General features: G+C 34.4%; 1 protein-coding gene across 32 annotated transcripts in view; it reads left to right on the top strand.

The window, feature by feature from the left end:
• The first annotated feature begins 737 nt into the window (after nt 1–737).
• The window catches only part of LOC103711776 (uncharacterized), a 33,162-nt gene continuing 17,848 nt past the window's right edge, over nt 738–16,051 (top strand). For 3 of the 32 annotated variants that reach the window (XM_088718859.2, XM_088718858.2, XM_088718865.2), the window contains exons 1-9: nt 774–1,057; nt 1,836–1,902; nt 5,641–5,817; nt 5,997–6,078; nt 6,195–6,272; nt 6,379–6,438; nt 6,529–6,633; nt 11,878–11,988; nt 14,613–14,654. In XM_088718859.2, the coding sequence (XP_088574985.2) occupies nt 5,660–5,817; nt 5,997–6,078; nt 6,195–6,272; nt 6,379–6,438; nt 6,529–6,633; nt 11,878–11,988; nt 14,613–14,654 (636 nt within the window). In that variant the 5' untranslated portion in view covers nt 774–1,057; nt 1,836–1,902; nt 5,641–5,659. Of the gene's footprint in view, nt 1,058–1,835; nt 1,921–3,100; nt 3,209–5,640; nt 5,818–5,996; nt 6,079–6,194; nt 6,273–6,378; nt 6,439–6,528; nt 6,634–11,877; nt 11,989–14,612; nt 14,655–16,051 lie in introns of those variants that run through there. The other 29 variants (XM_008798054.6, XM_008798053.6, XM_088718864.2 and 26 more) reach the window with 24 other exon arrangements.

The following is a 16,051-nucleotide window of genomic DNA, read 5'->3' as shown; positions in this document are numbered from 1 at the left end:
CCGAGAGGAAAGTAGCTGGCTGACACTTCATTTCCTCCAAGACTCACTCGCAGATGCTCGCCCCTACCTTCCCTCCCCCGTCTTCTCCTCCTTTGGGGTCAGGTCTCCCTCTCCCTTGGCCCCGCTTCAAAATATCAGCACTTTGACGAACGCCATCATCCTCTTTCCGTTTACTGGACGTTGCGCTGCCCTCCTCCATGCCCACGTCACTCTACTTAGCCTCATCCAGAGCACTCATCCTTGCCCACCCCCTCTTCTTAACCGTATGCCTGCCTTGATGAACACCCATCCCTGACTTCTCTCGCATTGCTGCCGCTTCCTTTCATCCCCTCGGACATCCATTTCACTTGGACAATATCTTAAATATAACGTTTATCTTATGATCACTCTTATAAAACCTCCTTTTTTAAATAAGCCCTCACGACGAATGCTGCAGGAGTGCCATGCTATGCAGATCAAGCATGTCCTACAGAAGACGAACCAAGTTATTGACTAGATCACCTCATTTGCTACTCAAGAATTTTTTTAAACTCAGTGGTCTTATATTTTTTTTATTTTGTGTAACCTTTTTGCCAAAGGTGTAGTGTATAAAAAAACTAAATTATTCTGTATTATGCTGCTTGTATTTGGAAGATAGAGGAGATGGACGGGCCCCACAATCATAGTCGGTGTACCGGCTGTTGGCGTGAAACACGTCATATGCAAAAGAAGAAGAGGAACCTGAGTGGGAACAGAAATTTAGAAGGTCACGATGAATGTTGACCAGGGAAGGCACGCGTTCTGGAAAGAATTTTCTTTTTCCTAATAATTTATTTATTTATTTAATTTTAAATCCTGTGAGATGCAAACGAAACCAAGGCACCCACAAGATGGACTGCACAAACGATATAAAACGCGTCTGGCGAGCAGTACGGTCGGTGGAGGTAAAACGGTGACCGAATCAAGAATTTAGCGGTGGTGGCGAGAAGTACAAATCTTTTACTCCTATTCTTCTCTTTCTATTTCTTTCCTTCTCGATTTCCCTTCTGCCATCGAGGCCCCGATCCCTGAAAAAGAGGTGCGATTACAACATCCTCGGAAGATTCTTGCTCTACGACATCCTCTCTCTTCCATCTTTTCGGAAATCTAGGGTTCTCGTTGTTGTTTTTTTTCTTGAGAAAATTTGGCTTCTTTCGCGCCGTTTTCTGGGAGGGGTTAGGTTTTCCTCTTCTTTTTCTTTGGGAGAATTTAGATATTTCGCTTTCTTTTACTTTTTTTCCATATGGTTTGTGGTTGATTTGCATGCTATAACTTGGATTCTTGCTTTAATGAATTAGAGATTGGGCTTCCAGCTCTGGTTCTGCTCCGGGTTCTTGATTTTAATAATAAGGTGTGAATTCGGGTTTCTTTTTGTTGTTTCGAGTTTGAAGGCTCCCGGAATGAGATCGTTATTGATTAGTTAATATCAAATCTTGGTGTTCTTTAGTTGTTTTAATGGCTATACCAGTTTCAGCTCTTAGGGTATAATATGGAATTGTTGATTTCTCAGTTACTTTGATTGAATTCTTGATTTCAAGATCGAGCTATCGGATAGGGTTTCTTTAGGATTGTCCAGCATCAATGCAACCAGAAGTTTCTTTTCCTTTCCTTTTCTTTTCTTTTTCATTTCTTTTTCGTTTTTTGTTTTGATGGAAGGATGGCAGATCCATCCAGAATTCATTGACAACAAGTTCTCATTGTCTCGTTGTTCTTTAGTTTATCAAATGACCGGACCTGTTCATTTATTAGTTTCTGAGTTGAACTTATGAATTTATTGTTCTCTTATAAGCTGATGCTACACTACTTTTAAACTGCAGGAAAGGAACGCGGTTTGCTTTGACTGCACGGTTGAAACTGAATGTTGATGTGTACCAGATTTGCTAGGTTAAAACATCATACCTTGTACGCCACTTTCCTTTTATTAGTTGAATTTATGATGTATCGGACTTGCTAGGTTAAAACACTAAACCTTTTACTGTACTTTCCTTTTATTTATATTTGAATTCTTTTTCTTTATCCATTTGTAATCAAAATTCTGTGATGAAATCATGCTCCCTAATTGCATTGACTTCTTGTAACATTTGTTCGACTCTCTTGGGTTGTTTTGATGCTTATCAAACCATTGAAAAGTGGAAGTTGGGTTTATACATTTGATAGATGCTTAGTAAAGTAGGCTTTAAGGGGATGGTGTATGCATTTCTTCTCCATTTCCTTAATCAATTGTAAACATTTGTTGGTACTGGGCCAAGGAGGCAAGAGGCCTTATTATGTAGCAGTTGACTACCTTCAGTCTATTGTCTTGTTTGTACAGTTGGGCTTAGTTCACAGTCACAAGTTCAGTGTTAAGGTGCAAGTCGGGTAGGTGTAGATATTTGAAATTTGGAACCCAATGTGGATGGAATGCCAGAAGTTTTCAAAGGATCCAGATTTTAAGTTTTCTATTTTTATATTGTAAAAATAAAAAAGATCATGTGATTTTTTATAAATTCATTTAAAACCAAACATGGCCAGGAAATGACAGTAAACACTAGCTGCACCACCAACACCAAGAGCAAGATATAGGCTCATTAACTTGCAGTCTATGGTTTTTCCTTGAATTAATCAACAAATAATTTTGTACCATCTGTAAATCATTTATTTTTTTTGACCAATTTGATTATTATGGAGGAGTAGCTTGAAGAATCTCTCGGCTAATGAACAAAAAATTTCAGTTTTTTAAAAAACTTTGAGCAGTGTTGATAATAGTGTTACTATGATTACAACAGTCTACCAGACTGCAGTAGGAGACAGAGAAGCTTTGCCTTTTCATAATTCAAGCATATAGTTCTTGTAATTAATGTGAACTTACTGAAGGCTTTTGCCTTGATGATCTTTGAAATGTGGAGATCTTTTCTGTACCTTTTTTTTTTTACAATGTCTTTAGTGTAGCTGCACTGATATCCTTGTACCTTTGCTTCTTGCATATGGTTAGGCAGGTGATCATTTCCATGGTACTGCTAGGAAATTATAAATGAGGCCAACTCATATATAACACCCGCAGTTAATGTATTCTATCCTTTTGTTTGATTCTTCTCAATCTCAGTTAAAAAAGCTAAACGATGGTTTTTACCACCTGAAGTCGCCTGAAGTCACCTGGTCACCTTTCTGTCAGAGGGTTAATAGCCTGTTTGTGGTTACTAAACTGGATTTGGTATGCACCGCTATGATCTGTAGAATATGTGTGGTTGTTTAATGATTTAGAACATTCTGAATTCTTAAAGCATTTGCTCTAGGAAAAGCAAATTTGCATTTGCTGATCCATCAAGTTTGTTTTGTGTGATACATAAACATTGAGTTCCCTTCTCATCATACATATGGATCTCTTTAAGGATCTCATTACTAATGCTACTGATTTTTAAATGAGGCTTTTCTGCTCTCAGAATCTTAGTTTCCTAGTAATGCATCAGTGGTTTCCCCCACTAGAGTTCTACTCTGACAATTAGATTTATGCAGGTTGGAGCAAAACCATCTCCATAGATGAGTAGGAAGGCTGCTTATCTCAATCTGTTCCTTTTGCTTCTCAGTATTTTTTCATGATTCTCAGATGATTAGAATGCTTGTCTGCAGCTAACTTCATCATGTATTAGCTAATTTCTTCTTACTCAAAGTAATAAGTGAGCCAGATATCTGGGCTAGGCACAATGACTCAAAAGGGTTAGGACTCATTAACTTGAACCTAACCTGACCCATTTGTTGGTCAGGCAAGACCAATCCATATCCAACTCATGGAATGAATGGGTCAGGTTAGATTGGTCAGCTATGACTTGGATCAGATTTGGTAAAAGGGTCTAGGTCAAAACTGCAACCCCTAATTATACTTAAGAGTTTTTTTGCATGGACACCCTCCTAAATATCAAATTTTGTATGAATACCCTTCCAAAATTAATATTTGCATGTATACCCTCGTAAAACACTTGTTTTGCTATTCTACCCTTTTTTATCCTTATTTTTGCATATATACCCACATTATCTAATACCGTTAAAAAATTAACAGTTTTAAATTAAAATAACTAAAATACCCTTAATGGGTAGGTATGCAAAAATAAATATTTATAAGATGATCGTGATGAAGGACAAAAACGTAATTTCAATATTTTATTTTATTTATTTTTAATTAAAATAAATATAGTTTTTATTAACGGTGTTAGAAGAACTGTTATGTTAGGGGCATTTGTGCAAAAACAGCGTTTTATGAGGGTATAAAAATAAATATAAATTTTAAGAAGGTATTCACACAAATTTGAATTTTTAGAAGGGTATTTATGCAAAAAATTCTATATTTAAATGTATAAGAATAACATCTTAGAAAAATATTTACTCTTTGGGAAAATATTAAGAGCGCCCATGGCATTAACCCTATTAACTTGGAAGGTGGGTAATTACTTAAGATGCTACTTTAACTTGCAGTATTAGGCTGATGGAGTAGGTAAAACCCAATGATTAATCCTCCCCCAATGGATCAAGTAATCTATATGTCATTTTACCTTGTACTTTCAAATTCTATATTATATTTTTAAATTGTAAATTATTTTGATCATAGCTTAGTTGTTACTTGTTTAGTTCTTAAAAATTGAGATAATAAGCTTATCTTCCTAGTAGTCAGCTCGAAGTTCATGGTTTTTGGAGCAGTATTTTAGCTCTCAGTATTGAGCCTTGCATCGGTAATCTAACCAGTATGATATGGTGTGGTAATGTTCCCTTATCAACACATGGTACAATATTGGAGTTGGGACACCATCTGTACAATGTGCCAGTACAGGGGTTCGATAAGTTATCGTGTAAGTATTGGTAGGGGTGCAAATGAGCTGAGTAGCTTGCGAGCTGCTCAAGCTCAACTCAGGTCTAAGTTCATCTCGACTCAACTATTACCGAGCTGGAGTAGCTTGAATCATTTTTTAGGTCGAGCTCAAGTAGCAAAATACCCGGCTTACAGCCTAGTCGAGTATATATATATTTTTAATAATATTATATTTTACTTATAATACATATTATTAATTTAATATTTTTGAATACAATATTTAACCATCCTTTTGGATTATAATATATAGACCGCTCCTTGCCTTTTATTTTGTATTTTAACTATATTTTTTTAATTATGATTAATGATCGAATTTAAGCTTGAACTCGAGCTTGAGCATAGCTCGATTGATATCTGAGTCGAGTCGAGTTGATCTTGAGTATTGCTTCTTTTTTTTTATCGAGTCAAGTTTGAGCTTGGATATTAAGGCTTGATCAATCTCGAGTCGAGTTTCGAGCTTGAGTATTTTGAATGGAGTCGAGCTCGAGGCTCTTGTACATCCACGCTTCAATTGAAAATGGATGTAAACACTATACTAAGTTTCTCAATGAAAATATGATATGACACATTAACAGTATGAAAGACCAATGTTTTCGGCATGTATCCATGCTTGACAAGTTGAAAAAATTATGATTTTTATTCAGATCATATAAGGTTTTGTTATTGGTGGTCAACAATTTTACAATACTTTAAAAGGAGGAGCATGGTTTCTGTTATAGTTCTACACTTCTACTGTTCCTCCACTTTTTACTGATATTGTCTGACAGAAATAACTTGTCTTTCAGTTAAATAATTCAAGGGAATATGCGTGACCCTTTTGAAGTGCAACGAAATGCGGTTAATGCAGACCGACGAGCACCAAATGAACTTATATCACCTGATCTGATGCCATCTGGTACTAGCAATGTGCTTGGAAATGGTGATGCTGGATTTGGGATTCCAACCTCTGATTCTTTAATCAGGTCATACTCAGTAAAGAGTCGAGTTTTTTTTTCTTTTTTTTTTTAATTTTTTTTTACAAAATTAAATCTATTTTTGCTCAATTTTGCTCTATATCCATGATATTAAATTTACAAGATCTACACAATCAACCAAATATCAGACATGTTATTGTTTTAGCAAACAACTGGTTTTTTCATAGGCATCAAATCCAAAGAGCTTCTGGTCCAGGGAAATCAAGAGGAGATGAATTTAATAAGCATTTATTGGACCCAGAGATCATGGTAATGGTGCTAGAGAATTGTATTCGAAGACTATATTAGGTTATTCTATAATCTTGTAATTTATTCTTGAATAACTAGCGCTTCAAAATGATTTGCTTAATTCAATTTTTCTGCAGGAACTTTACTATAGATCCCGATCACAGGAAGAAGAGATCCTGCTACTTCGCAAGCAAGTTGCTGATGCCTTTGTAAAAGTACAGATCTCATAACCCTTTGGCATGATGATTGGACCATAACAATCTTCCAGTTTCTTCTAATGTTAAGTGCTCAACTAAACTATGTGATTCTTGTGGCTTTTAGGAGCTTCAGTTACTGAATGAGAAGCACATTTTAGAGAGAAAGCTATCTGAGTTGCGGATGGTTTGTACTCGTTGAATTGATATATCTTGATTGGGAAGTCATTTATATATGTTTCTTTTATGGAACTAACATATATACATTGTGCAACAGGAACTTGATGAGAAACAGGATGATGCCATATCGAGTACCGTGAAAGAGCTGACTAAGAAGAAAAATTGTCTTGAAGAGAATTTAAGACTAGCAAATGATCTAAAAGTATGGTATCTCAGTACATTTCAAGCAGATACACATATGCAGTCTGAACTGTAACACAAATATCTTTTGCACTATTCCGTCTCTTTCATTCAATAAAAAGTTGTTTATCTTAAGTTTCAGTTGTTACCTGTAACTATTCTTTGATCAATTCTTGTTTGTTAAACTAATAGATGTTAATCAAATAATGGAATAAGTAGTATTGGACTGATTTCGTCTCTAAATTAATACAGCAAGTCTGCCCCAAGGCATCTTGTTATTGACATATAGGCAAATGAAATGTACCAGATGTGACAGTACGTCATGGTTTTATGATAACTATGAATAAGGAACTGAAAAATATGGTTCTCTTTTATCAGATCTTCAGTGAATTCTTTTTGCAAGCTTTTTCACGTAGTATTAGAATACATCTCTCAGATGAATTGCAGGCTTAAATTACTGAATCATATGACAGGAAGAATGCTGGTAGAGTTAGTGACTTGTGGAAACATAATCAAGTGCTAGAACATTTCTAATGCCTAAGCTTTTGTATCATCTTAAGGACTGAAAGTCGCATTTATTTATTCCCCAAAACATTGCATTTAATGAACCATGAGACTATTTTAAGTATTTTCAAGAATCAAGATACTAATCATCAATTTGATGACGGCATACTAATTATTGGTTCAATATATAATGGTGACTTGGGAGAGCATTGACATGATGAGAGAAAACTCTTCCTTTATCCACTTTCTTGAGCTCATTTTGGTTGAGCAAGCTTCTTTGAGTTGAAATTGATGATTTGAGATTCTTAAATCAAGTTTATAAGCCAAGAAAGGAGGAAAATTAGTCTAGTAGAGGTTATGGCATGGTTTGGCCATCCACTATACATACAAGGAGGAGGAACCTCTTCTTTCATAAAGCTTTTCTCTCACCATTCGATTGAGCTTGAATTTTATTTATTAAAAAAGTTTGATGCATTTGACAATTGGTATGCTTATTGTTAATTTTATACATTATCAGAGTGTGCATTTTGTTGGTTGTAGCATAGATAGTTTCTGTTCCTAGCTTGTGTTGTTGGCCCAGTCATATCTTGTCTGGTCTGGATGGTCAGAACTCTTCTAGTGTTTGGCTTTCTAAAACATGGATAATCATATCCTCCTCATCTGCCAACTGTTTGAGGAGTGTTTTACTTCGTTAGGTCCATGGTGAACTTGCATATTTCCTGTGCAACACTCATGCTGGAAACATCATTAAACATTGCAACAAAATCTGATATTACATGACGGAATGCAGGAGAAAAATCCCATAATTTTTGCTAAGGGAAACTGTAAGTATGAAAGAGTAAAAAATCTCTACCGTTCCATTCAAAAACTCAAATAATTTCTGAAACTAGGAAGGAAAGAACTTAGTAAACCATATGCCTTAAAACTGACATAACAAACTTGATGTAGTTAGTATTTATCCTGTTCCTGATTGTAAATTATAGCTTAAAGACCTGCTACGCATATAGTAGTCTTCCAAAATGCCTGGTAAGTTTGTGATGTTCTAGAATAATCAGTTTTTCCCTTTCTGAAACATACAAATCATGGGATTCTTTTGAACATCTTTACATGTTCAATCTGACTATCTAGCTTTTTGTGAATATAGTGATTCTTGATTTAGAATTTTTGGTTATTGTCCTACTTTTCAAGGTTCTGTTGTTCTCAATGTAGATAATCTGTGTGTGGTCTGGTCTACCAAAAGAAAAAATAGTAATATGTTCTGAACAGCATCTCTATCTCCTGATTGACTGATTGATCTGTGTTGTTATGTTAGTTGAGATCTCTCGGGGAAATGATTTCTTTCACCCAGAATTTGTAAATTGTTAATAATAGATGTTACACCCAGAATGACGTTGTGACATTAATTGAGATCTCTCAGGGAAATGAATTTCTTTTGCCAAAATTGTATCATTATGAGTTAGCTTTTGGTGTGGCTAGCATGTTACATGGTTCTACAATTACTGAACATTTATTGTTGACAATTTTCCATGATGGTTTCATTAAGATTTTCTTTGTAATTCATAAGCACCATATCCAGCATCTAAAATTGTTAATAATAGATATTACAACCAGATTGACTTGTGCTGATTCTGTGGTTCCAGTTTAAAGTGGTTATCGATTCTATCTTTGAATTCTTTGTGTCCATCCATTTCAATAAATCATGGCTAATTTTGCTATGAGGTTTAGAGCCACTTAACTGGCATTGAAATAATCATGCTCATAAGGGTCATGATTTTCTTCCCTTCAGCTGGTCTTGTTATCATGACTTTGGACTCAGCATGTGGATGCCTGTCTTATTCTGTTGGGTGCCGTTTGATAGGAGTATAAGAAAAATGGGATAAGGACAGTTACACTAAGCGCTTATGCCAGATGCTTTTTCTTTCTCCAAAATTTTTGCAATAAGCTGAAAATTTCAATAAACTGTCCAATTTTTCTGAAATGCAGCCTTGGACTGTTATAGATAATTCACCCAATAATATTATTATTTTAAATACAATATTAATATTAAAGAATAATATAATATATTATAATAATATAATTTTATAGCATATATCATATAATAATATTAATATCTTAAATATAATATCCATATTAAGGAGTAATATTATATATTACTTATTATAATAATGTAATATTATAATATTACAGTATAGTATATTATTTAGTGAAATGTATGATAGATAAAATATATTATATGGCATTATGATATTAGTATTTTAAATACTATCGATAATAATAATATAATAATTATGCTATAATAATATATATTATTTTATTATATCAACATGGTCTACATATAATGCTATAATACACCATTTGAATTCTATATAATGATATTATGACATTAATCTTAAAGAATTATTGTAACTAGTTTGAAACATAAAAATTCAACAATATATTATAATAATATTATATCAATATAATATAATTATTATCTAATATATAAATTTATTAGAGATTTATAATCATTCAATAGTAATATCAAAGCTATTATATTAATAAAATATTATATAAAAAATATGATAATAGAATATTATAATACAATACAATATTATGTAATATTAGAATTATTTTAATATTATTGTTTTAACTATAATACTGATTTTATAATTGTGTACAGAATATTGAATACTTACTATAATGGTACAATAATGTTATAGATTATTATATTATGATAATATCATAATAATTATTATAACACATTGTGATATAAAATATGATAGTAGAATATTATAATACAATACAATGTTATGTAATATTAGAATTATTTTAATATTAATTTTTTAACTAAAATACTGATTTTATAATTGTATACAGAATATTGAATACTTACTATAATGGTACAATAATGTTATAGATTATTATATTATGATAATATCATAATAATTATTATAACACATTGTAATACATTAATATCATGTATATTATATATTATCATACAAGACAATAATATTATATTTTTGTTATAATAGCAAAAAATGATAATATTTTATCTTAGTAACAATATATATATATTATACTATTATTATAATTATAATATTGATTGCCATGTTATAATATTTACATAATATAATTATAATGTATATCTAAATTCAGAGATACAATTTAAAGGGGTGAAATGGGCATGAAAAGTGGGCATAATTCTATTCCAAGGACCCGTTTGAGAGAGCTTTTGGAGGGCCAAAAAGCACTTTTTGGCCCTCCAAAAGCACTTTTCGGTAAAAAAGAGTATTTGGTAAAAATTTCAGAAAGCTGTTTTAGCTTTTTCAGAAAACTAAAAACAACTTTTTAGGAGAAGTTCCATTTTGGAGCTTTTTAAAAAAGCACTTTTAGGCTCCGTCGGAAAGCTATTTTTTTAATCAAAATACCCGTGATAAAATATAACAATCACACAAAATATCTCTTTATAATTCTGAAAAATTAATTGCACTAATAATTATAATATTTTATATCTTTATTATTGTATTATACTATAAATATAATATTATATTACGTTCTATCATAATGCATTAATATGTTATGTTAAATAATTTAATATTATATTATATTATAAAAAATTAATTTATGCTAATAATTATAATATTTTATATCTTTATTATTATATTATACTATAAATATAATATTATATGACATTATATCACATTATATCATAATACTATGTTATGTTATATCAAATAATTTAATATTATATTAAATTATTATGCTATAGTATGCAATGTTATAGTACTATATTATAATAATATTATATTACATTGCAGTAATGTTATACTATATCATATATTTATGTATTAATACATATTATATTTTATTATACTCTGTTGTATGATACTATGTAATGTCCGTTATGGTCATTTTGTCATACCAAAAGTACTTTCTCAGTTTGTTTACCAAACACATGTTAAAGTGCCACAACACTTTAAAAATATAGTTACCAAACAATATACAACTTTTTATAAAAGCTCTACTTCAGATAGCTCTGCTTCCAACAGCTCTACTTCCAAAAGCTCTACTGCCAACAACTCTCCCAAATAGGGCCCAAGATGAACTTGGAATAGCCTACGCCTAAAAATGGCATAAGGTGGTTTTACTGGGCATATGGCCTATTTCAAGTCTATTCCCATTTCGCAAATACTATTGGAGTTCCAAGTCCTGTGCCCCTGCCAAACACTACCTTGCTTTTAACCTTCTCAATTCATTAGCTGAGACACTTCATGCAGTGATATTGGTTGCTTGTCCTGCACCCTATTTCTCATTGGTTCATACACATTGGTATGGATTCACAAGATCATGTATTTAGAACTCCTTAGCGCATTAACGCACTAATTTGAAATCTGTGGTTTCAAGAAAACAACACTTTTTGTACCAGATAATGCAAATTTTGCCTATTAAATGAAAAAAGATTTAGAAACCATTGATTTGTCTCGGAATTATTAAATGATTTTAGTGGACAACTCTTAAACAAAGGAAGCAAAAAACATTGTGCTTTCAAATTCAGAATAGTTCAGATTTAGGACCTGAACTCATGCTCTTTCTACGAAGCTTACAAAGTTGCTGAATCAAATACCATATGATTGATATCTATGCTTTATTTTTTTTACGAAAAAATGTGTAACCTTGTTATTTTGCTTGCATTTTTTGTTATTTTTATCCAAAATTCATTTATTGGATCATAAGATTCTTTTTATAGTTTTGTATATTCTTTTATAATGGCTAATTTGTTTAGGTTGTAGAGGAAGAGCTACATATATTCACTTCATCATTGCTAAGCTTATTAGCTGAATTCAATATTCGACCCCCGATGATAAATGCTTCCACAATTGGTAGTGGTGCTAAGGTAACAATCATTTGGCTGCTAATCTTCTATATTCATCTCTCTCTCTCTCTCCTCCCTCTCCCCATGGTCATCATGAGGGCATGCCCTTATTTGTTAAAATATGGTGCTTTCTTTGGTCCTTGCTATACACAAGTAAAGCTGCCTAAGCTTGTTGTTGCTGCTCCTACTGGAAAATTATGCTTTGTATTCACTTCCGTTTTTTTAAATTTACAATTAGCTGTGTTGCCCAAGGAGACAACCCAATAGGGGGGTGAATTGGGTTTTGATTAAATATTGACCAATTAAAAATTAGGTGAGTGATTAACTAAATCTATTGCAAGTGGATTAGTTAGATCACTAGATGCAATGAGTGAAGAGAGAGAAAGAGACAAAGACCAATACAAACACAGAGAGGTTTATAGTGGTTCGGAGCCAACACTTGCTCCTACGTCCACTCCCCAAGCCGCACTTGGGAGTTCACTGTAATCCCTAGGATTACAGCCGGTTGTTTTGCAAGCTCACAACCAAACTTGTTGTTTTCACGAGATCACAACGAAGTCGGTCGGTTTTGACAGACTCACCGACTAGAACCAAACAATTGTTTTTCCGGGGTGACAATCAAACCCAGTTGATTTTTTCCGGTACACCAACCACAATCTTACACCGTTGGTTTTATCTTTGGCTGACCAACAAACCTTACAACCCTTGATTCAATCCTCTGATTGAATCAAGTACAAAAAGCAAGAGTTTGAAGTTCAAAAGCAGAGCTTCTGAAAAGCAAATATGAAACAATATAAACAAGATTGAGTTAGAAGCCCTCAAACAGATTTGAGATGAGAAAGTGGGGCTTCTCGATTTCTGAATTTCTTCTTGAATGAGTCGGAGGATGGGGAACAGTTGGTAGAGCTTTGAATGCGAAGGAAGCCTTTTTGGTTTGAGTTGAATGCACACTCCCTTCTTTTGCTTGGATTCGCTCTTGAGATGCTTTTGGTAGTTGAAAATCTTTAATGCTCAAATGGAATAACTCTCTTCTATTCTACTACTGTTCACTTTGGCTATTTAAGTGATCCCCTTTGAAAAATAGCCGTTAGAGACTGATTTGGAGCCGTTCTGACCCATCTGCACAATCTGACAATGTATCTGTTGGGATCGGAGTCGACTCGCGCGATCTGGAGTCGACTCGGCTGTTACTGGAGTCGACTCGTGCTATACTGGAGACGACTCGGCCACTGTTCCAAATTTGAATTAAAGTGCATGCCTTGTCCTGAAGTCGACTCGGACCAAACTGGAGTCGACTCGCCAACAGCTGGAGACGACTCGGGCACTTAGGAGTCGGCTCGTTCTCAGGAATCCAGATAACCCATTTTCTGATTTTCTTCCTCGAGTCGACTCGGGTTAACTTGGAATCGACTCGGCTGACTTGAGAGGCGACTCGAGATCTTCGGAAGACGTCTCGCTCTCAGAGACCGAAAAATTGATTCTCTGTCTTTTTGAACTGATCTGCCTCGGAGTCGACTCGGGCCTCGCTGGAGTCGACTCGACTAATCTTGGGAGTCGACTCTGGATCCAGTGGATACAACTCGATATCAGGTCCTCAAAAATCAACTCTACTGTTTTCACTGTCTTCTTCCGGGAGTCGACTCGGGACCATCTGGAGTCGACTCGCCAAGCACCGGAGTCGACTCGCAACCTTTTGGAATCGACTCGCTCTCAGGGTCGAAAATCCAACGTTCTGTTTTTCTGTCTGTTCTCAGTGGAGTCGACTCGGGATTATCTGGAGTCAACTCGCCAAGCACCGGAGTCGACTCGCTCTCAGGATCGAAAAACCGGTCTTCTGTCTTTCTATCGGAGTCGACTCACTCTCAGTCGGAGTCGACTTGGGTGCGTGCCAGTTCCAGATTTTGTGCCGGAGTCGACTTGGGAAATCCAGGAGTCGACTCGAGTGCAGGGCACATGCAAGAATGATTCAAATGAAGTCTGAACTTTATCCAAATGCTTTAAACTATGTTTTACCCTGAAACACTCAGTTGAATTCATTAGAATAACAAAAAGTATGCTCAAGTGTTTTGGATTCATCAAAATCAATTAGGGAAACAAATCAATCACTCCACAAGCTGGATCATGTTTTATGTAACATTAATATGCAGTCACCATATGAAATGTTTTTATGGAAATTACACAATACTGTGATACAGTCAACCCGTACTCTTGAGATAAATGATTTGTTTTCCCATTTGAAATGACCTTTTTCTGTTACTCTTTTACATTTCTATCCATTGTCTCAACTAGTCGCCTTCCTGCATAGCTGTGTTTTGCTAGTTCAATCCTTAGATAGGACTGCTGATTGCATGCATTGTGTCTAATTATGATAGAGTTTATTTTGTAAGGTAAAGTTATCTATTGTTGCTGTCTCCTTTAAAATATAAGTATCCATTTAATCTTTATTACTTTCTTCCATAATTTGGTGTAGCTTTATCTTTCACATTTCAAATAACTATGACTTGTAAAATTTTTGATCCAATTGTTTGTAAGACTAAATTTTGTTTTAATAATTCTTGGATTCAGTCTTTTGTATCATGAGTACAATAATTGATGATGATTGTTGCACTTAGATATTTGACATCTTTTTTGGTTGGTGTTTACAGCGTTTATACCATCATATGCACTGGAAGATAAGATCTGCGAATGTAAGTCAGCCATCTTGTGATCTCCTCAAAGTCATTCTTAAACAAGATCACAGTTGTGAAATAAATATGGAGTGTCTACATCATACCAGGAAATTGATTATGATGGGTTTATTTATAATTGTGCCTTCAGAGATCTGTAGCTTGTACCTTACTATTTAAGCTGCTTTTATTCAAATGCAGTTTGGTCTACGGTTCCATGTAGTTAACTATAATCTTTCCTGGTGGGTTTCCTTTTCTGTTATTGAGTAATTGGACATTCTTGAATAGTTTTACATACACATCGTGATGTGTCAAGTTGCTAAGAGTATCTGAGTGGGCGAGAAGGATATATATAGTGTCTTTATTCACACCAAGCTAAAACTTGTCTCCAGAATACCCACAAGAAAATATCTGTATGTCTGTGTTATGTCTATATATATGTACTTGCATGAATATACGGACATATGCACATACTTGAGGGATTCTAGATGCCTGTGTTATATATAGTGCATTTTGTGTATTTGTCTTCATATCGTGTTATATTACTTGTGTGGTCCTCTCACCAAGCTGAAAATGATCTATTGGATACCATGAAGAAAGTATGTGATACGTCTTTTTTATGTATATATGTATGCATTTGCATGAGTACGAGGTTCTCTTCAGATTGGTGATAATACCCCACAAAGTACTAACATACTATACAAAGACCATACATCGAAATGCACTATACACTAAATATTGGCTATTAAAAATCAAAGAATAATTCCAGACACCATAGCAGGTTGCCAAGGTCCATGACATGATAGAGGAGCGCTGAAATTTCACAGCAACAGCCAGAGTTCTCTGAATATACGTCACGTATGCTAAAATGGATTTACACTATACTGATGGTAAAATTTGAAAAACACAGGCAAAAATCAATGAATTGTTTATTCCCTTTGTGAAAATGTAAGGTGTATTATGAAATTAATAGTATGCACCATGGTCTGCCGTACCGGTCGGTACGGGCCGGTACCGGATCCTACCGGTACGGTACAGCTACATATTTCGGTACCGAACTGTACCGGTCCGTACCGATGCGTACCGGCCCGTACCGACCGGCACAGGCCCGAACCGACCAGTCCGTACCGGCTTCTATTTTTTTTGGCTTTTAGCCCCATCGGTACAGTACCGGTTCGGCTCGGTTTGGTTCGGTACCGTATCGGTACCGATGCCCACCGGTACGTCGGTACAGTCGGTACCGCGTACTTTGGTCTGCACCTTGCTTTTCAATAGCATATTTAAAATTTGAATTTGGAGAATCCTAATATAATGACAAGCTGAAACATTGTCATCAAGTAAGATGGTCTTAAAGTATAATTTATGTTAGAAATATAAGAATATATGTTATGGATATGCAAGGTCCATTGCATTTCTTT

Source organism: Phoenix dactylifera, chromosome 3, assembly GCF_051530095.1.
Source record: "Phoenix dactylifera cultivar Ajwa chromosome 3, Ajwa_hap1_PhDact_Kaust_v1.1, whole genome shotgun sequence".
In the NCBI taxonomy this organism is placed as follows: Eukaryota; Viridiplantae; Streptophyta; class Magnoliopsida; order Arecales; family Arecaceae; genus Phoenix; species Phoenix dactylifera.
Note: the sequence above shows the minus strand (reverse complement) of the source record. Positions and strands in the feature narration are given on the sequence as shown.